The sequence below is a fragment of the Sciurus vulgaris genome, assembly GCF_902686455.1.
Source record: "Sciurus vulgaris genome assembly, chromosome: 7".
Taxonomy (NCBI): Eukaryota; Metazoa; Chordata; class Mammalia; order Rodentia; family Sciuridae; genus Sciurus; species Sciurus vulgaris.
Window position 1 is genome coordinate 20324846 of NC_136467.1, and position 23315 is coordinate 20348160.

Sequence of the window (23315 nt, forward strand, 5' to 3'; positions counted from 1 at the left end):
CATTGATTAGTTCAAACTACCACTCATGATTCTCTATTCCATCATTCCTAAGGACAAAGTTAGTTATAGGAAATAATTACAAGAAGTTCATATTTTAAATTAAAAACCCATGAAGAATAATGTTTAAATGTTTTGTAAAAGTTTTTCCTTATCAAAATACACATTTATCTACATATCTTGAACTATAAGGTGAATGGATGCCTCCCTAGCATGTGACCTGGCCCTTTCCTTGCTGTGGGCTATATACTGGTCTCTTCTGTACCTGAGTTTCCTCATCTGAAAATGAGGACAACAATTATTGTTTTCACAGTGTTTCCTTGCAGAACCATTACCAGGTGGGGGTAAAGGCTAGTTTCTACCCACTTCTAGTACTCCACAAATACTCATTATGCTCCACAAATATTCACAAATTGGCAGGAAAATAGGTTTTACTCAAACTTTGAAGGAAGATAGAAGAAATTTTTATGCTTCAAATTTCTAAAGAAAACTGAAGGGCCAGGAAAGCAGTTTTTTTTTTTTTTTTTTCAGTACTGTGGATTGAACCCAGGGCCTTGTGCTTGCGAGGCAAACACTCTACCAACTGAGCTATATCCCCAGCCCAGGAAAGCATTTTTAACTGAAGAGGTGAGGAGGCAATGTGGGACCAAAAGTAAATAGATAAACAGACAATAAATAAATAAATAAATAAATGCAAGCAAGCAAGCTGTAGCCAGGCTGTGTTAATCAGAAATGTGTCAATCTTAGCTTCCTTGGCCTCCATCTTTCAGGCCAGGAGGGCAGCACTTCCATCTTTACTTTCAGTACAAGAAAGTGCAAAAAAAGAAGTTAACACGAAGTTTACAAGGTAAAACAACTTTTTTTTTTCCTTTTGTTTGTGGTGCGGGAGGGATTGAACTGAGGACCTCATGCACACAAGGCAGCTTCTTTACCAGTGAGCTGTATCCACAGCCCTAGAAGTTAAAACAATTTGGAGCTTTAATTCTCAGTATAAGAAATTTCCCAGTATAAGAATATTATAAATTCTCAGTATAAGAATATTACTCAGCTATAAAGAATAATAAAATTATGGCATTTGCAGGCAAATGGAAGAAATTGGAGAATATCATGTTAAGTGAGATAAGCCAATCTCAAAAATCCAAAAGGCGAATGATCTCACTGATAAGCAGATGATGACACATAATGAGGGGTGGGAGGGGGGCAAGAATGGAGGAAGGAGGGACTGTATAGAGGGAAAAGAGAGATGGGAGGGGTAGGGGGAAGGGAAAAAATAACGGAATGAATCAAACATCATTACTCTATGTAAATGTATGAATATGCAAATGGTATGCTGTTACTCCATGTACAAACAGAAACAACATGTATCCCATTTGTTTACAATAAAAATAAATTAAAAAAAAGAATTAACTCAATGACCCTTGCTCTTATATAAGTTTTTCACCTATTAATATGTACTGTAACATGGCAAAAGGAAAAAAAAAATTTCCCTTTCATTTTAGAAGGATTCCCTTCAGCATTTTTTTTTTTTTTTTCCCAATAGGATTCCTAAATCAAACGAGGTGATATGAGTATGGAAACCATGTACGCAGCATATAATAAGGGCTCCTTGGCGGCTGTGTACCCAAATGATTGGCAGTCAAAACATTGTAGTAAGGGCTCTCCCAGAACAGAGAGGGAAGGTCATGACACTCAGTAGCTATGTGCACATGCGCCTCAGAAAAGGACAGATGCGGTCCACCCAGTGCAGATATACGATGGCCCCAGCGCTGTTATGCTAACACGGTCATAAGTTTGTTGAAATTTGATGGTACAGAATATCTAATTAATATGTATGATCCCATTTAGGGAAGACAGAGGAAGTAGCATGTAACAGGGTACATAAGAAAACTCCCTGCTGAGCTCAGGGCTCAGCCTTGGGATACCAATCCACTGGGCCAGAACGGGTACCAATAAATCTTCCTTCTGAACGCCCAGGTGCCCTGTCTTTCTGTGCCAGAATCCCACATCCATATGAGCCTTTGAAATGTCATTTAACTCACATCTTGTATTGTTTTCCTTTCCAGTTGTATTTTGCTTGCTACACAATGTAGCCACCATATCTGTACCACATTTAAATTCACAGCATAAAAAAGCTCATACATTTTGTTTGGGGGCTTAAAGGGGCACTTTTTTTTTTTGCGGTATTGGGTATTGAACCCAGGGCCTACGTGCTTGCAAGGCAAGCACTGTACCAACTGAGCTATATACCCAGCCCTAAAGGGGTACTTCTTTCAGTGGTTAGAATCATTTGTCTTATGATGAGAGCAGAAAAAGGAAGTAATGTATGTTGAACAAACGAGTTGTTTTCCTTTCCTGTTATCGTTTTATCTGTGGGATTGCAGGACTCACTTTGAAAGTTGATGGGAAAAAAAAAGACATTTGGAAAGTAGAGGACTCAGGCAGCACCACAGAACACAAGGGAATACTGAACTGTTGGCTCCTGGGTCCTGAAGAAATGGGAAGTCATCAAAGTCAGAATTCGGTCTTGCATGGCCAAATGACTCTTATTTTCCTAAAATTACTCCAAGAATATTTTGTAACAGCAACTTGAATAAATCAACTCACATGCGACCGAGTTCATGTCTGTTTTGCTACCAAATCAGCCATGTTTGGCCAGCCTTGCTGTCTTACATTTTTCTTGATGTTTATCCTTAAACTTAGCAACCAACCAAACTTGAGTGGAGTATCACATTTAACAGTGAAATATATTATTAGTTTACTAATTGTTCTACAGAGAGAGTTTGTGCAATTTACAGTATTTTGTTACTTTTGTGTCTTATCATTTTCTTGCATGCATAAAATTCTGCCCCCCCCCCCCCCCACCAATACTGACAAGTTTCCAAATACTGGCAAGTATGTTCTTAGAGTGACTTTAATTCACTTAAAAAATGTGTAGTATGCTAAAAGTTGGTGAATATAGAAAGGTAAGATGTGAGACTAACAGTGGAAGAATCAAAAAGTACAAACAAATAGAACATTGGGTTAGTTATGGCAGGGACAAAGTGAAGTCCCCCCACCCTCCTGCCCAGATTTAAATACTTTTCTCTTGGCCAAAATATCTGAGTCTCTGTTTCTTGACTTAAAAATGTCTTAAGGTTAAAAAACAGTGATTTTTACTAGAAGGAAAATTTAAACGGTTTTATTTTTATGCCATTTAAAAAAAATCATGAAAGTCATCAGTAACACTTTGGGTCTTGTTTTGATCTTGAAAAGCACTTGAAAGTATGTACTCCAAACCCATTTTCACATACTAAAAATAGAGTGTTTTCGAAAACAGAAAGCGATCGTGTGTTTTTCCAGGCACCCAACTGCAGAAGGCAGTTTGGGAAAGCACGAGCTGTGTCTGGTCCCCGCTGGGTCCTGAGCAACGCGCCCTCTGCAGCCGGTGGGGTCTTGGAAGACCCCTGGTTTCTGCCCTCGTTTTACAAGATCCCCGAGGCTCAGCCAGGCCTTGGCTGGGCTCTGCGGCTGGGGCCAGGGCCTTCCTGCAACTGCACTACCTGGTGGCCCCGTCTGCAGGCCGTCTCCTTAGGGCCTTCGCGAGGGTCCGTTTGAGGGCCTCGGAGGGCGCCCGCACGGTCATGAGCTCCGACGCTCCCCGCTCTCGCCCGGCCGCCTGTCGCCTCCTTTGCCTCCGTTCGCAGCGTCCCCGGTGCCCGAAGAGGCCTCGGGCGGCTCCGCCCACAACCTTCCCGGGTCGCCAGCCCGGGCGGCATGAGGCCAGCGCTGCCCAGCCGCGTGATGTAGCCCAAAAAAGGCGCTGCCCCGCACGTGGGCCCGCCGCCCCGGGCCGCCCGCGCCGCCGTCCAATCGCCGCGGCGGCCACGCGGGGAGCCGGGTCCCGGAGCCGCGCCGCCGCCGCCATCGCCATGCGCTTCCGCTTCGGGGTAGTGGTGCCGCCCGCCGTGGCCGGCGCCCGGCCGGAGCTGCTGGTCGTGGGGTCGCGGCCGGAGCTGGGGCGCTGGGAGCCGCGCGGCGCGGTGCGCCTGAGGCCGGCGGGCGCGGGGACGCCGGCGCCGCCCGAGCCGGGCCTGTGGCTCGCGGAGGTGGAGCTGGCGCCCGAGGCGGCGGCGCGCGACGGGGCGGAGCCGGGCCGCGTGGACACGTTCTGGTACAAGTTCCTGAAGCGCGAGCCGGGGGGCGCGCTCTGCTGGGAAGGTAGGGCCGCCGCCTCGCCTCGCCTCCCCTCTCCCCGCCTGGCCGCCCCGCTCGCCCGGGCTCGGCCTCCTCGCGCTCCGCGGCCCCGCCGCGAGGTCCCCGGGCCGGGCCGCCGTCGGAGTCGCGCCCGGCTGGGCCTGGGCTCCCGCGCCCTCCTTGCCTGTCCCAGTTCCTCTAAGAAAAAAAAAAAAAAAAGAAAAAAGAAAAAAGAAAAAACCCACCTCGAAAGCCCGCCTGTTCGCCGATCCCAGGCGCCGGCGCCCTGCTCTACAGACGCCCGGGTCTGGGGGGCCTGAGGGGCTGCCGGTGCCGGTGCGGTGCAGGGCCACCACGTGCGGGCGGCCGACCGCGCCTGGTTCCTTGAAATGTGAAATACATGTCGGCTGTAAAAATAAAACGATAAAGCACAAATTGAAAACTACACTGTCTTCCCCATATGTAAACACATTGCCTACGCACCACAGATGCACCCGTGCGATATTTATTCAGGGTAGGCAACACGCGGTCCAGATCTTTGTAACACAAAACTTGTGTAGTGTGTGATTCTGAATCTGCCTTTTCTTGTTTCACCGTGTCGTGGAGACCTTTCGGTGTTACTGCGTACAGGAGTATTTGTTTTTTTTTTTTTTAATGGCGAAAAACAAATATCTGCATCCTCCAAAAGTGTATTAAGGTTATTTCTATTTTCAGGTCCCCCGTGTTATAGACAATGATGGCTTAATGGGAAGTCCCTGTGCAAAGTTATTTTTGAGCATTTGGGAGTATTTCCATAGGATGAATTTAAAGAAAGGAGATTATTGGTGAAAATGTAGCCTGTTTTACATTTCAATAAGGGTTGCCAAATTACACTCCAAAAGGGAGATTCCATTGTCTTCTCCCCACCCTCAACGGTGTCTGAACCGAGATAACCCTTCTTTTTTCTTCTTCTTTTTTTTTCAGTAGGTGTAAATTTTATTTTTTATTTCATTATCGTTTAACTTTTTAGGATTTTTTTTATTGGTTTGTAAGATATGCATTACATTAGGATTTACTTTGACATAATTACAAATGCATGGAGCATAATTTGCTCCAATTAAGCTCCTAGTATTTACCCGTACCCTCTTCTTCCTCCCTCCCCCTGTTCCCTTCCTCTACTGATTTTTCTATTTATTTACATTTTTTTAAAAATAATTAGTGTCCTGTGGATATACATAATGGTGAGATTCACTGTAGTATATTTATATACTTACATTGGAAAGTTAGGTCAGATTCATTCCACTGTTTGTCCTTTATCCTGCCCCACCTACCTCCCTTTCAACTCCCTTCTTCTACTCCCCTGATCTTCCTGATCTTTCTTTTATTTTGATAGGAACCCCCCCCCGCCCCCCCCCCCCCCAGTGTCTTTTCTCTCTCTGTTTTACCTCCTAATTTAAATTAGCTTTGACATATCAGAGAAAACATTGACCTTTGACTTTCTGAGTCTGGCTTATTTCACTTAGCATTAGAGTCTCCAGTTCCATCCATTTACCAGCAAATGACATAATTTCATTCTTTTTCACGGCTGAGTAATACTCCAATGTGTGTGTGTGTGTGTGTGTGTGTGTGTGTGTGTGTGTGACTTTTCTTTATCCATTTATTTATTGAAGGACACCTAGGTTGGCCCTGTAGTCTGGCTATTGTGAATTGTGCTGCTATAAACATTGATGTAGCTGTGTCCCTTTAGTACGCTGATTTTAGATCTTTTGGATATATACTGAGGAGTGAGATAGCTGAGATAGATGGTGTTTCCAGTCCAAGTTTTATGAGGACTCTCCATACTAATTTCCAGAGTGGTTGTACTAGTCTGTGGTCCCATTGACAATGTATGATTTTTACATGTACCCCCAAATTCTCGCTAAAATTCATTATTATTTGTATTCTGGATAATTGACATTCTGATTGGATTGAGATGAAATCTTGGTGTAGTTTTGATTTGCATTTCCCTGATTGCTAGAGATGTTAAATTTTTTCTCATATATTTGTTGGCCATTTGTATTTCTTCTTTTGAGAGATGTCTGCTCAGTTCTTTTTCTCATTTATTGATTAGGTGTTTTTTTTGGCATTAAACTTTTTGAGTTCTTTGTGTATTCTGGATGTTAATCCCCCGTCAGAGAAGTAGCTGGCAAAGATTTTCTCTTCCATTCTGTAGACTCTCTCTTGGTGTTCTCAATTGTTTCCTTTGTGGTGCAGAAGATTTTTAATTGGTTCTTAGTTTTATTTCTTGAGTTTTAGAGGTCCTGTTAAGAAAGCTGGTGCCTGTACCATTATAACCAATAGGATGGAGTGTTGACCCTGTGTTTTCCTCTAGCAGTGGTGAAGTTTCTGGTGTAATTCCTGTCTGTGATCCACTTTGATCTGACTTTTGTGCAGGGTCTCACCCCTCTCTTTACAGTTGAAAACCACATTGGTTATTTTGGTTTGAGATCTTTAGTTGTAAGTGATAAAAACAGAATGTGAACCAGCCTCGAAAAAAAAAAAAAAGGAAAAATATTAATTCATATACCAATGAAGAGGAGCTCGCAGCGCTGCCTGTCTCTCGTCACTTGCTTTCTGACTTTCTCTCCCCCCTGGGTCTTGCTTTCTTCAGACATTGCCTTCATTCCCACCAGGCTAGACTCACACTCATACTCCTAGATCCAGAGGGGAGAATGGATGTCAGGTGAGCTGCCACGCTGCCTCCTCTTGGCTCCCCTAAGATGACGGAGGACCCCCGCCCTCGCCTCACAGCTGCATCCAGGGGAATAGAAAGTCCAGCGGAATAGATGCGGGAGTGTGCAAGAGACCACCCGGAGTCCTCTTCATCTAGAAAGCAAAACCATCACCAAAACCATCACCCTTTTCCTCTTATATTCAGAATTGGCCAGAATTGCCCTTCTTGACTATCTGCGGCAGAATTTAGCCAAACACGTTACTAACCTGAAGAAAATTAGGATTTTGATCACCAAGAAAAATGAGGGGAGTGCATTTCAGGTAGGCAATTAAAAAAATGTCTGCTACGTTTTAAAATGAGATATCAAATATGGTATTTATTTGTTTAATATGTGACATTCCTCCAGATTGTGAACTCCACGAGAATAGGGGCTGTGTAATTTGTTCATTAAAAAAACAAAACAAAACAAAACCCTACACTTAGTTGGTGCCCAGCAGCTGCTCAGTAAGCATCATCTGACTGAGTGGAACACAGAGCAGGAGGATGGAGGTTTAATGCATCGTTGTGAACTGGGGTCTGTACTTCCTAGATTGCATTATTTTTTACCTAACATACTTTTCCTCATTTATGATAAATCTCACCCATATGACCACAGTACATTATGACTTAGACTGCAGGGGTTTCTCATACTTGCCTTGTTTCTGAAGTGACTGAAAGTTTTGAGGAGTACTTCTCAGGTATTTTGTAGAATGTTCCTGTTGTTTTGCTCATGATTAGACTGGGGTTATGGGTTTGGGGGAAGAAGATCATAGAAGCCGATTGCCTTTTTTACCGCATCATATCAAGGGCATATGGCACGACAGGACTGACCTTTGATTGTTAGTTTTCTCTGCAGCAAAGTTCCTCTTTTTGATTGGTTTATATACTGTGTACTTTGGAAAGAAGTCACTGCCCAGCCCACATATAAGGAGTGAGGAGTTACGCTCCACCTCTTTGCAGGCAGAATGTCTACATAAATTTTGATGCAATTCCATGGGGGATTTATCTCATTTATGTATTTTTTCATTTTAACCTCAATATGTAAAAGGTTTAATTGACATAATTTGCGTAGCATAAAGTTCACCCTTTGTAAGCATACAGTTCTGTGGTTTTTAGAGTCAGCAGTTGTATAATCATGAACACTAATTCTATAGCATGTTTGACGTGACAGAAAGAAATCCTGTGCTCATTAGCAGGCAGTGCCTGTCCTCCCCTCCCCGTTGTCTGGCCAACACCAATTTAGCACCTCCTGTCTCTATGGATTTGCTAATTCTTGATTTGTCACAGAGATGGAATCAAGTCATACGTGCCCTTGTAGCAGGCTCTTTCCCTGACAGTGTTTCCATGATTATACATGTAGTGTTTCTCAGAACTTCCTTCACTTCACCGTAATATTCTTTTGTGTGCATGTATCCCATTTTGTTGATTCATCCGTTAATAAAGACTATGGATTTCACTTTTTGGATAATGGTGCTGAGAATGTTTATGTCCAAATTTGTGGGTAGACATAGTTTTCTGGGTACGTTTCCCGAAAGGGACTTGCTGAGTCACGTGGGTCCTGTGTGTGGCCTTTCTGAGAAGCTGCCTGTTTGCTAAGGCACCATGCCACCCTCCCACCGGTGCCGACAGGGTGCTCTGCATCCTCGTCCCCACCAACTGTGTGTGTTTCTAGTTCCTAGTGTTTCATTCTGGAGGAGGGGAAGTGACTTTCCACTGTGGTCTTGATGCACTTTTCCTTTAATGATGGATGATGGTGGATGTTTTTTATTTGCTTATTGACCATATGTCAGTTTAAAAGATATACTTTTGTGTGTACCTTCTTTGGAGAAAAATCTACCCAAATCCTGTGTCTATTTTTTAAGGTGATTATTTGCTTTTAATTGTTCTTTTGTAAGAGTCCATGTTTTTAAAATGTCCACCTCAGAAGAAATATCTGGAAATATCAGGAGAAATGTATGCAGACCATCCCTGAGTGGGTGACAGGAGATGGTGCAGTCAGCTGTTGATGCACCCACCTTGGGCTCAACACTAATGCTTTCACGTTGATTGGCTTTGCACAATGCTCCGCTTTACTGTGAATAAGCAGGGCGGCGTGGCTAAATGCTAATCTAGTGGCATCATCTGTTGGGCACCTTTATCCTTCCTTTTCCAATCCTAAATTGTCATCTTTCTGTGCCCTGCCCTGAAGCGTAAGTGCTTTTTTTTGAGCTTCTGTCCTCCGATCACCTCTCCTCTCAAGCTAAATCTCTGGAAGCCCTCTTCCAAGCGTATGCTGTGTATCTCTCATCCCAATCTCTCTTCTGGACACTAGTTCAATATATCTTATTGTCTACCAGGCTTTTGCACCTGAATGTCCTGTCCTGTAAGTACTTTAAAGTCAATATGTCTATACCTCCTCTTTAATCACACTTTGTGAAACTTTGTTTTCCCTGTGGTTTTGATTTAAAGAGCCTGTAGCCCAGTCACTCAAGCATATGAAGCATAAGAACTTTTGAGGCAGGGTTGCCTGAGTTCTAAACCTCTGGGGATAGTAAGCATTTCTTAGGTCACATTGTTAGAGATTTGATTTAATATTTCTGGTACTGATCAGGGAGTAGGAGTTTTATCATTTTCCTAGATACTTTAGGGAATGACCTGGTTTGGAGGTCAATGTTGGAGGTTCTGCCATTGAAATGTCTCAGTCCCTCCACGCAGACCTTTTCTTACCATCCCGCTGCTTCTGCTCTTGACAGGGTCCTACCATTGCGGTGACCTGCAGCCTGCTCGGGCGTCTTTGTATCCCTTCTCTATTCATTGCTTCCTTCGCACTGCTGCCAGAATGATCTCCCTGAAATACAGATGGGCTAATGTCACATGTGGAATCAAAATGATTCGATGATTTCCCGTTCCCTACAAAGTGTAAGTGTAAACGTCTTGGTATGGCCTTTCTTGCTCCTCATGGCCCTGCAGTTATTTGCTTTTTCCTGCTCTTCTCCTGACACTTCTTAAAAGCAGTCTGCATTCAGCTACTTAGCCTGTGGTTTCCATTGTCATTCATGCAACTCTTTCTTGCTGTGCCCTTTCCTTGGATGGCTGTGTGACTTATGAGTCTTATCTCTACAAAGAACCATGGTATATTCATTTGGCTTTGGTATAATAATGTGGAAACTAACCAGAGGTAGCATCTTTGTCCATTTGGGCTGCTAAAACAAAAGGACTTTAGACTGAGTAATCTGTAAATAATAGAAATTTGATTCTCACAGTTCTGGCAACTGGAAGTTCAAGTTCAGGCTGCCTGAGGATTTGGTAGGAGCTTCCAAGATAATGCCTTCTTGCTACAATCTCCTATGGAGGAAAAATAGACACTGTGTCCTCACGTGACAGAGGGTGGAAAGGGATGAACTTGTTCCCTCGAACCCTTTTATAAGGGTACGGATTCCATTTGTGAGGGCTTTGATCTCATGACTTCATCACTTCCTCCCAAGGCCCTACCTACTTCTTAACACTGTTGCATCAGGATTAAATTTCAACGTGAATTTTGGAGGGGCACAAACATTGACACCACAGCAGGTAGCCTCTTCAAATAACTTATTTATTATTTATTAATGACAAAAATTATACAGGGTAAGACTGGTAAATCTATTTTAAAAAGCTTTTTTTAAAATTAATACGGAACACACACACACACACATATATATACTCTATTCTCTTGGGTTAGGGCACAGCATCTGAGTCTCCATGTGGTGTCTGCCACAACATATTAGTGGCATTGGAGAACCTTGCTCTTCTTTTCTCCAGCTGCCGGATTCAGAGTGGAAGCTTTTTTGCATGCTTCTGGTCCTAGACTTAACCTCTCAGCATTAGCAGAGGGAAAGAATAACATTGTTGCAGTTGGAGCAAATGTTATTGAGCACATATGCAATTTCCGGAACTCACATTTTTTGGTCACATATATGGTTAGTGCACTTGTGTCTGGTGCTTGCACTCAGCTGTTTGTAGGTTTTACATATATATAAATTGTTAGGTAAGCCTAATGTGTTTATTCTAGTTAAAATTTGCACAGTCATGTTCTGATACCTGTAGCTGTCTGGCTAGCTTTGTGCATATGTTCAGTTGCGTTCTGGAATGGTGGTTTCCTTCTCTTGACACATCTGCTTCCCCGTATCCAGATCTGGGATTTCAAATCATGCTTCATGCTCACATTCAGAAACTTTCTCTCTGACTTCTTGTCTAATATCTACTCATTTGTATCTTACATATCTGAAGCTTAAATATTCCACATCCTCTAGGCTTCTATGATAGCCTTTTTTAAAACATTTAAATAAAAATTTTAAACATTTAAATTAAATTGCTTGATTTCCTACATACTGAGAAATCTGATCTCTTTCTTCTGTGTTACCCAGAGCTGCCTTTCCTAAGTGTGTCTTGGAAAGTGGCAGATCATTCCTGTTCACCAGTATCTGGAGCCTCTCCCCATAGGTAGACTATTCTTTGCTTTGTGGAAGAAGTGTATCTTTACCATATGACTGGCTTTGGCCAATAAAATTTGAGAGGAAATACCACGTGTTACTACCTGTTACTCTACATCATTCTCTTTTCTCTCTGACAAGAGATTACTTTTGTTGTTCCAAATAGCGGTTTCTCTGTCTGATGGTCCCAATGTGAAGATGGCAACCAGCTGAAGAAGAACCTTTAGCTAATCTATGATGAACTTTGCTATGGGAGAAAAGCAAATCTTTGCTCTTTTGTACTGCCGATAACTTGGGGTTTTTTGTTATCACAGCGTGTCCTAGGACCTAAAAGAATGCCTGGTATCTAGTCGGTGTTTATTAAGTATCCAATGAATAAATGAATTTGAATAAGTCACTTTCCAGGGATCTCAAACTGGAGATTCATGCTTTCAGTCTTCTTTTCTTCCGTGCATTATGTGCCAGTTAGTTCATAGCACAGGATAAAGGAGCCACTGTCTTAAGCATTTGTGTTTTGAAAAGTGCTTGAAAAAAGGAACCATTTTAAAAATTAAGACAGGTATATCCTGTGGAAAAGAACACAAATCTCATGTTGATTTTAAAGGAAAAATACCAGTCTTCCAAGAGTTTTCATGTCAGTAGAGTACTGCTTTCGGCTAGGTTCCTAAGATTCATTCACTGGACGTGTTTGAGATGCTTTGGTAATCTCCATGTCTCAGTTTTATCCTCTGTAAAATGTATACAGTTTTGAACAAGAGAGATGTCATACTCTTTAGAAGGGGTCCTTTAGTGTGAATAGCAGCAGAACTTGAGCCAGCAGCCCTGGACTCTTAGATTATTTCATCTAGAATCTCAGACTCAGAAAGTGCATGAACAATTCTGCTGTGTGTACCAATGGATGTTTTTGAGGAAAAATACAGTTGAAAATACTTGGAGAATTATTAAGCTGTATTTTTCTAACTGAACTGTGATATGAAATCTTGTAATCTTTTCAAATGATTTTATCTACATTATGTTTCCACTAGGTGGCAGCATGTCCCTAGTATTCTATATTTTTTTCGGTTTGTGTGTAATCTCAGAAAATAATTCAACCACCATTTTAAATGAGTACCTCATTCTCAACTTGCTTTTTCTTCTTTCTTGTCCCATATGCCCTCTTTCCTTCTAGACAATTTCAAAAAACCATTCTTACTCATTTAGAAAGATAAACGAAGTAAAAATGAATCCAATCTCCCTAAGACTAAGCAATTATTCTAGGACTTCTTCATTTGGGAAGAATTATTAGATAGCTTAATTTTGCTCTGGTGTAAACAAATTACTTTGGTGTAATTTTTGATATCTAAGTACTTAAAATAATTAAAGATCACCTACAGAAACCTTGCTTTTTCTTTTTTTCTTTCTTTATTTTGCAGTATTGGGCATTGAACCCAGGGGTGCTCTGTCACTGAGGCACACCTCCATACCTTTTTATTTACTTCATTTTGATGTAGGATCTTACTCAGTTTTACAGCCGGCCTTGACTTTGGGTTCCTCCTGCTTCAGCCTCCCAAGTAGCTGGGATCACAGATGTGGGCTGCCATGCCTGGCACCCTTTGCTATGAATTCTTTAAAAATTATTCTTTTCAATAAACTTATGCAGACATTTTTGACTGTGATGTCTGCTTTATTCTGTATATCAGAAGATCATCACATAATTGTTACGCTGACTCCTTTGATGTTTATGACATGTTTGAGAAACACTTTATTGTGCTACCATATCAGTTTACTTTGTGTCAGAATTTCTTAGAGAATTAATTCTAGAAGATTAATTAAATGAGAAAAGGTCCTTGCAAAGCTTGATAAATTATTCCCTGTCGACTTCTGTCGATATCAAGGATTCAATGTAGTTGATGACAGAGGTGTATGAGAGTGGTCTTGCCTTATTGCAAACGAAAAAATTCAGAATTATTCAGCAGCACAATGCATTCACTTGTATAGGGACCACCAATGCAATTTTTAAACTACTGTACTCATTATATTCTGTGTAAGAAAAAGTGCTCTGAAAAGTTAGGCTATTTAAGATCGTTTATAAAAGGATATAAATAGAGGAAATCTTCATTTTTAAATTGGCTAACATTTGACAGTAAAATTTAATTGCTTTGTGTCAAATAAATCCTGCTGTTTTCAGGGAGGAAAAAAGTTTTTTTTAAAAAATTTGCTTTAAAATGACTGAAATTAAATTGATATGTCACTGGAAAGTTTAATATCTTTTGCTTATGGTCATGGTTATGAAATTCCATTTTTTCTCTTTTATAGTATAATGGTAGGTTGTGGGCATTGTGTGCATTAAGTATTTAAAACTGTTTTTTGAGGAAGATGATCTTTCCCTTGTCCCTGTTCTTTGCAAAGGAACTAACTACCACATCAGGTGAAAAAACTCTGATGTTTGATCATCATTATATATTTCTGATTAAGTTTAAAAATTGCTTTAGAAATTTTGTCCAGCCAAATATCAGTCCCCATTTGCACAAGGGGGAAGATAGAAGAACATTGTATCTTAGTATCAGCAAAGGATTTAAGAGAAATCCCACAATTTCTTTTACACAAATTAGAAAGTGACACTGCCTCGCTAGTAGGTTAGTTAGGCAGGTTCCCTGCAAGTTGAGCAAGTGGACCTAAGTGCTGTGTGGTGAGTAAACAGAGAAGGTGAGGCGAAAGGCAGCAGCATGCCGGGTCCTGGTCCCAGGTCCTTCCCTGCCGCATCTTCACTGGCAACTCAGGAAGTGTGCTTCACAAATTTGTTGGTGAGAGAAAATGGAGAGTTGGTTTTGGTTTGAGAGGAGCATTTTCAAAATATGATGTCCCAAAGTGGAATAAATGGACACAAACGTGTATTTGCATTAGTAAATTTTGTCATAAAAGTAGAAAATAAGATACTTGTTTTACTTGAAAATGAGGTGAGTTATTGGAAAAATCAGTGGTCTTGTCTTGGAAACACATGAACCCATGTGAAATTACTATTCTTATAGTCTTGTCTTGAAACATATCAGTCTGAACAAAGCTGTTAAAACTATTTGAGCATGGAAGTAAGAGAAGAGTAATAGTTATGAGCTGCTATTGAGTTATTGAACACCGACTGTGATAGTTCCTGTGTTAAATCCTTTTAATGGGTTATCTAATTGAATTCACAACAACCCTATGAGTTAGTTAGTACTGTTAGCCCTTTTTTGCAAATGAGAAAAAAGGTTTAAATGCTTTTCTCATTACCTGTACAAACAGTAAATAATACAGTTGACCTACTGTATTTTTGGGTTCCACATCTGTGGATTCAATCAACATCTGTGGATAAAAAATATTTGAAAAAATAATTGTGTCTGTACTGAACATGTACAGACTTTTTTTGGGTCATTATTCCATAAATAATATAGTATAACAACTATTTGCATAGTGTGATGGTTTGGCTATGAGTTGTCCCCCCAAAGTTCCTGATAATTCAGGAATATTCAGAGGCAAAATGATTGGATTATGAGAGTTGTGACCTTAGCAGTCCATCTCAGATTGAGTGGACTGACTGGGTGGTAACTGTAGGTAGGTGGGGTATGACTGAATAAGGTGGGTCTCTGGGGTGTGCCCTGGAAGGGAGCAGCTTTCCCTGTGGCCCCTTCCTCCTGTCTCTCTGGTTCCTGGCCCAGCTGGCCATGGGCTGATTAGCTTTCTTGCACTGGGCCCTTCCCCCATGATGTCCAGTCTCACCTTGGGCCTAGCCAGAGCAATGTAGTCAGCCTTGTTATGGATTAAGATCCCTGAAATTATGAGTTCCAAATAAATTTTTTGTCCTCTAAGTTATTCTTGTTGGGTATTTTGGTCACAGTGATGAGAAGCGAACTTAAACACATAGTCTTTGCATCATATTAGGTATAATAAGTAATCCAGAGATGATTTAAAGTCTGTGGGAGCATGTGTGTAGATTGTCTGCAGATAGTCTTGTCATTTTATACACGGGCACATGCATCTGTGGGTTCTGGTGTCTGAGGGTGATACTGGAAACCATCCTGCACTGACACTGAGGGACGACTCTATAACTTGGAATGGAATCTGAGTCAGAATCCCGAGGCTATGCGCCTGACTTACAATATACATTGCTTCCTGGAGAAAAGTGTCCTGGAACCCCAGAGGAACATTTCCACAGAGTAGTCATTAAATGCTTCAGGCAGGTAAGGAAAGATAAAAATTTAATATGGCAACAGATGACCTCATTTAAAGTCCTTTTGGTGGGGTGTTGAGGGAGATGTAATAGCACACTGGACAGTGACTAGGGAAGTGAGGGTGCTGGGTGAAGAGAGGCCAGAGGACGGAGGACAAGCTAATAGATGATTATGGGCAGAGAAGATCAGAAAATCAGGAGGGAATTGGGGGAGGGTCAAGGCTTGGGTTAAAAGGCGGAGATTCTGAGTTATAATAAGAGATTGTAAAAGCCAAATAACCAAGAAATAGACAAATAACCTGTTCCTCCCTCTTTGTCCCTCTCTCTTGACATTTAAAATGTTTTTTTAAAGTACATTAAAAATGCTGTTACTTCGATTGTAGACTTACTCAACTAGAAATCACATACAATTAAAAATTGAATACAGTGAATACTTTGGAATCAAGTCAGGTGGGGACTTGTGGCCCCCAGGAGATTTGATTTATTTTCCAGAATTATTTGCTGGAGAAAGATGATGTTCCAGCCCATCAGTGTCACGAGCAGGGCCAAGCTGGCATTCGTTTCTCACCTTTCCCCTCAGCTGATCACCTTGATTGGTTCAGCCAGTGCTACGATGAGCCTCCATTGCTCCAGGTATAGTAATCTCATCCCTCTCGGCTGCCAAGTGATCTGCAGAGGTCGGTGTCACCTAGTTCTAGATAATGAGAGGGCGAGATCTTTTGTGTGAGGCTCCCAGGAAAGCTTTCGCTTTTCTCATCAAAAGAAACAAAGGCTTTGTTGAAGTGGCCCTTTGCCCTTGCTCATGGCCAGGACTCCAGACATGATGATTGGAGGTCATCCTCTGAATGTGAGGCCACAAGCCTGACAGCAGAGTCTGTGTCTGAAGGGTGGCAAAGGGGACTTTAGAAAGAACTCGGTGTTGACCAGCTCTGGGCTGCCTGACTTTCCATCTCTTGTTCCAGGAGGCGGGCTTATATCAGTATAAGTCACTGCAAGTCAGGGTTTTTTTGTGGTTGTTGCTTACAATAATCCTAAAAGGAACAAGTCCTTTCTCAGCCTTTTCTTATACATGTGCACTTTATGGCAGATTTTAAGGTAGAGACACACTTTGTTTAATGATGGGAATACCTTCTGAGAAATGCATTGTTAGGCGATTTTGTGCAAACATCATGGAGTGTACCGAAAGAAACTAAGATGGCTACAGTGTCACCAGGGGATGTCATCTATGGGACCACCTTCATAAGTGTCACATATGCCGACCAAAATGTCGGTGTGAGTGTATCTCCTTAATTACTAGAGTTAAGTAAGCCCTCTTTTACTTCCACAGCATACCATAGCTCATCAAGAGGATTGAAAATGATTTGGCTTATCAATTTCAAAAACAATTTAGTCTTTACAAATTATGTTGGATCACTCCATCTTTCATTTCTATTAGGAATGCATTTCTAGTTTCTTCCCAGAGACTAGAGCAGTGCCTTATGATATCCATGTGAGCTGCATGTCCACAGTATTCATAAAACATTTTGCCGTGGAAGAAACTGAAGCATGAAGCCATCAGAGATGGTTTTCACAGCAGGACTAGATCAGCTCAAGAGAGTGTTTCATTAAACTATTTAGTCTATATTCTAGAAAATCTTAAGTGAAGAGATATTTTATGCTAAAGTGTCTACTAATTATGAAACTGCCAAAATGCACATTTGCTGGCATAGTTGGGTTAGGATGGAGTTAAATAAAAAATATTAATCCTCACTGTTCTGAAGGGTTCCTGGAATGATCATGATCATTCTTTGTTCTCAGCATCCAGATGTTGGACATAACTGAGACAAGACTAACTGAGGAGGGGTCTTCTGCCCCAGCATTATTTGTGTACTTAAGTATGCAAGAAGGTGGTGTGGAATTTTTCTTATAGTCTTCAAAGTATGTCAAATGAAGTAGCAAAATCTGGTTATAAGCATTTGCTTCACATAGTGAGACTAATTCTAATGCAGATACTTTATCTATTTTTACAGTATGACTTTGATTTTTGTGTCTAGGCTATGATATGCAGTGAAATTTCTAGTCAGTTCTGAGAGCACTGTGGAGAGAAAAAAATGACCTGCCAATTAGCCACCGCCACCACCAACAAAAGTCTAGACACTACAATAAAAATCACCTTAATGACAATAGGAAAAACAACATTAAAATTATTGGAACAATTAAATCAAAATTTATCAAGCACATGAATAAACATCTCTGTGTATGACACAGAAAGTAAACAGAATTCCTAGCAAATACCTCCAGTTACACGAAGACGGAGCACTTTAATAGCTGATCTTTTTTTTCATCCCTTGGGTCTTGGCTTAATTAGCTACCAAAAGATTTAATCATTTCAAATCAGATGGTCAAATATTTTGGCCTCTCTTTAGTTTATCATAACATTGAATGAAGTATTAATAATTGGGTGTTGGACTTTGAGTCAAACCTGTTAAGAAGAATTTAAGTTTCAGACTTCTATTAGGAGTTATATAAGAGAGCTTGGTTATTGCGTTTAACTTCAAATGGGTGCACAATTGCCTAGCAATGCCGTGGTTTGGAATGTTCTTCAGTTTTTCAGGAGAACTTATAATCTTCAAGATACATTCCATTAGGGCTGGGGATATAGCTTAGTTGGTAGAGTGCTTGCCTTGCAAGCACAAGGCCCTGGGTTCAATCCCCCCTCCCCCACAAAAAAAAGGATACATTCCATTTGGAGGTGTGTCTATTAGTATGAAATTAACGAAAGTTTGGGCATATAAAAATATGCTATTGTGGTATGGATGTTGTGGCCTGTGTGTTAAAGCCTTGGTCCCCAGGGCGACCCCGCGGGAGGTGCTCTGACCTGCAGGAGGTTGTTAGAGGTGTGCCCTTGAAGGGGGTTGTGGGATTCTGGCCTCTTTTGCTTTTCACTTTCCGGTTCATGTTTTCAGACACATACTCCACACCATGGTCACATCAACCCCCACCCACTTTTCCAGGACTCAAAGCAATGGGCCTGCCTGATCTAGGACTGGAACCTCAAAAACCATGAACTAAAATAAAGCTTTTCTGTTTCTAAATTATTACTCAGATATTTTGTAGAGTAACAGAATGCTAAATAACCCATATGCCTTCTTAAATAATGGCTAAAGATGTGTGTAACTCTGTTCTCTGTTTTTCAAAGTAATGAAATCTAGTTGCTTAATAGTGTTTGTTTTACAATTTGGTGAGTAAGGGCTGGGGTTGTGGCTCAGTGGTGAAGTGTTTGCCTAGCATGTGTGAGGTACCAGGTTCAATTCTCAGCACATATAAATAAAATAAAGATCCATCAACAACTAAAAATACATATAATTTAAAAAAATAATAATTTGGCGAGTAATATGGACATTCTGTGGGCATTAGGTTGTCATCTGTCCACCGAAACCAAATTTGCTGTTATCCATTGGCTGCTTTGAATCACATTCATAGGTGATTGTATTATTTGTCATGTATGAAGCGTACCTTGTTGTCAATCATAGCTTAAGGATGTCCCCCTATCATTCACCCTTTTCCAAAAAATTCTAGCTCTCACTAATGTAGTCTTCTGTTATGAACCTCATTTTTAGTCTTCCACATCAGCAGAAGAGTATCATATTTTTCTTTGCTAGGGAGCCAGCTGCTCCTTAGAATGTATTTGGCATAGCATTTCAGTGGGTATATATCAAAAATGGCAGGCTATTATTTGCAAACCTTTAATATCCTGCTCCTGTGTCAGTTATATAGTTTTAAAATTATTATAGTTTTAAAATTATTTAAAATACTTTAAAATTATTATTATAGTTTTAAAATTATTTTCATAATTTAGTTTTCTTTAATTCACTAATTGTTTTGTGTAACATTTGTCTAATCAACAAAGGTTTGTGCATGTAGGGGTCATGTTTTAAAATTCAAGTATTACCTCAGGACTAGCCACACAAAAAAACTTGCCACAATATATGCTATTGACTGCATTAAACTTTGGAATATTTTGCACATACAATTGTTTTGATGTACTAGACATAACAAAATACCACAGGCTTTAGCTTAAACATCAGACATTTATTTTCTCACAGTTCTGATGACTGGAAATCCTAGATCAAAGTACCAGCAGCTTTGGTTTTTGGCTGGGATCTCTTTTCTGCCTTGCAGATGGCTGCCTTCTTGCTGTGTGCTTACATACTGTTCCTTTCTTTGTGTGAGGAGTGGGGTACAAGGGAGAGAAAGAGAGAGGAAGATAAAGATTGAGATTAGGATCTTTTGTCTCTTTGTTTTCCTCTTGTAAGAACACCAGTCCAGTTGGATTAGGACATAACACTATCTCGTTTTCCTTTAATTATCTCCACCAAGGCCCTATCTCCAAATACAGATATGTTGGGAGTTCGGGTTTCAACATATGGATTTTGGGGGAACCTCTCTCAGGGAAAGAGCTGCTGAATTTTACTTTCCCCCTAAGTTTTTTTTCCTACTATATTTCTTCAACTTAGCTTTTACTCATATTTTTCTTTAATTATGGAAGTTTTCCCTTCTGATACTTTCTGCTCTATATGGGTCAGCAGATGCTAAAAATTTAAGTATTTCCTATTTCAAGGAAATTTTATCCTGGCTGGAATGGTTCAAGGCTCTTCTGAGAGTTTTCCTGTGGAGATTTCCTTTGGAGGAAGTGCGCGTGCTCCAAGGCCAAGCTTTGTTAAGTACCGGCTGCTCCCCTCTTCTGCACACCTCGAGCTTACCTCTGAGAGGCCAGCACTTCATACCAGGCTGCTAAACAACTGTCTCAAGGACTTTTGTTGATCTTTCTTCTTTTGTAAAATTTGGAGCGTAAGTGAATAATAAGTCTGATTGATGAGAACAAATGAGGCGAAACCTATCAGGTACAGAGGAAGGGGCTGCCAACTTGTAATTCTGTCAGGTAGTCGTCATAAGCTGTGTTGCTCATTTTTGACTAAGGGTTAAAGTTTTCCTGTACAGATGCAGAGAAAGACCGAAGCTTATCTATTTGCCATAGAAACAATAATCAGCAATAAACAACAATCATCAATGGTAAGTTTTCTGCCTTTAAACGTGTGCACATGCACACACACGCACACACACATACATGGGCACACACACACAAACACACACACACACACCTGTCCCAGACATTTAATTTATTACTATGACCACCCTATCATGTTCCATATTTTCTTTTCTGATACTCAAGATTCTAGCCTCCTTAACAAATAATATTCTCATATCTATTGTAGAAAAAACATATTATCTCTAGATCTAATGCCTATTTTAATCATTGCTAAGTGGACTACTTACTTACCTTTGTAGTTCTTCTTTATCATTATTATATTTAAACTTATAAATCATAATTATCTAAGTTTATGGGGTATGATGTGATGTTTTAATCCATGTATACAGTGAGAAATGAAAAAATCAAGTTAATGAATATATCCATTACCTTATGTACTTACTGTTATTTCTGGTGTGGCAAGACCTTTGAAATTTACACCCTCATTTATTTTGAAATATAAAATATGTTATTAATTACTGTTATTACCTTGATGTGCAGTAGTTCTCAAAAATTTATTTTTTTTGTTTAAATGAAACTTTGTACACTTTTAATAACATATCTTTACTCCCTTTTCCCACCCGCAGCCTCTGGTAATTACCTTTCTACTCACTGTTTCTGTACGTTGACATTTCTTATATTCTACATGTGAGATTGTGCATTATCCTTCTGTGCCTAGTTTGTTTCACTTGCATAAAATCCTCCAAGTTCATCCATGCCTTCACAAATGATAGGGCTTTCTGTTTTTTAGAAAATCTTGTATACATGCTACATTTTCTTTATTCATTCATCTGCTGATTCCATATCTTGGATATTGTGAATAATGCTGAAGTAGACATATGAATGCAGATATCTCTTTGGCATGTTGATTTCATTCCTTTGGATCCGTGTATATATAGAAGTGGGATTGTTGTACCACATGATATTTCTATTTTTGGTTAACAACCAGATAGGGTTATCTCTTCTCTGCATTCTCACAAACACTTGTTATCTTTCATCTTTTTGATGACAGCCATTCTAGCATGTGTGAGGTGACATCTCATTGTGTTTTTTTTTTTTTTTTCAGTGCTGGGGATTGAACCCAGGGCCTTGTGCTTGTGAGGCGAGCACTCTACCAACTGAGCTATCTCCCCAGCCCAATCACTGTGTTTTAAATTTGAATTTCCATAACGATTAAGGATGTTGAACATTTTTTCATGAACTCATTGGCCATATGTGTCTTCTTTTGAGAAATGTCTGCCCATTTTTAAGTCAGATTATTTGTTTTCTTGCTAAACTCTGTGGGTTGCATCTTTAGTTTGCTAATCGTTTCTTTTCTGTGCAGAAGCTTTTTAGTTTGATTAAATCCCATTTGTCTATTTTTGCTTTTGTTGCTTCTGGTTTTGGAATTAAAGTAAAACAAAAAATCATTGCTTAGACTAATGTAATGGAGCTTTTACCCTATGTTTCTTCCAGTAGTTTTATAGTTTCAGGTCCTAATTTTTTTTTAAATTGATACCTAAATACATAGAAGTTATGCATATTCATGGGGTACCATGAACTGCTTGATACATGTATACATTGTATAATGTTTAAATCCAGCTAAATGTAGTCATCTCCTCAAACATTTATTATTTCTTTGTGGTGAAAACTTGGAGTCCTCTCTTCTAGTTTTTTGAAACGTATAGTACATCATTGTTATCTATAGTCACCATACTGTGCAGTAGCCCCTGAGAGTTTCTTGCTCCTGTCTCGCTATAGATTTGTGCCCAATGATCACCTTTACCACCTCCTCCACCATTACTGTCCTCAGCCTCTGGTAACCACATTGAAATTTTGATAGAGATCACATTGAATCTTTGCTTTGGAAGGATGGACATTTAAAAATATAAATAACTCAGGATACCTATCCATTTATTTTGTCTTCTTCACTTTCTTTTATTATCACTTTAAGATTTCAGTATACAAATCTGATTCCTCCTTTGTTAAATTTATATCTAGTATTTTTTTTTGTTGATATTATAAATAAAATTGTTTTCTTAATTTCCTTTTTTTTGGTTACTTATTATTAGTGTATAGAAATGCTACCAGTTTTTGCATGTGGATTCTGTAGCCTGTGATATCATCATTTATCAGTTCTAATAGTTTTCGTTGTGGCATCTTTAGGATTTTCTATATATAAGATCAAGTTGTCAACAAGTAAAGACAATTTCACTTTGTCTTTACTATTAGAATGCCTTCGTTTCATCCTCTTACCTAATTTCTCTGCTTAGGACTTTGAGTATTACATTGAAAAGAAGGGATGATAGTGGGAATCTGTGCCTTGTTCCTGATAGTAGAGATTTAAGCTTGCAGTATTTTACCATTGAAAACGATGTTTGCTGTGGGCCTTAGGGTATTGAGATACAGTCCTTCTTATTAAAGACCTTATCATGAAAGGTGTTGAGTTTCGTCAGATGCCCTTTCTGCCCCCGGAGAGATGATTGTGCAGTTTTACCCTTCCTGCTCAATCTGGTATGTCACGTTTATTGACACGCCAGTGTTGAGCCATCCTTGAATATCCCAGGAGTACATTTCACTTGATCATGGCGAATGAGTCTCTTAATGTGTTATCGAATTTGAATTGTAGTATGTTGCTGAGAATTTTTCGCGTGTATGTTCACCAGGGCTATTGACTTGTAATTTTATGTTCCTGCAGTCCGCGGCTGGCTTTCACGTCCGCGTCACGCTCGCCTC

The 23315-nt window shown here is 40.2% G+C and overlaps 1 protein-coding gene across 3 annotated transcripts in view; it reads left to right on the forward strand.

Moving 5' to 3' along the window:
* Nucleotides 1-2784: 2784 nt before the first annotated feature.
* Nucleotides 2785-23315, forward strand: part of EPM2A (EPM2A glucan phosphatase, laforin) — a 199398-nt gene continuing 178867 nt past the window's right edge. For 2 of the 3 annotated variants that reach the window (XM_079146878.1, XM_079146877.1), the window contains exon 1: nt 2785-4194. In XM_079146878.1, coding sequence (XP_079003004.1) covers nt 3618-4194 — 577 coding nt within the window. In that variant the 5' untranslated portion in view covers nt 2785-3617. The remainder of the gene's footprint in view (nt 4195-23315) is intronic. The other variant, XM_079146876.1, reaches the window with a different exon arrangement.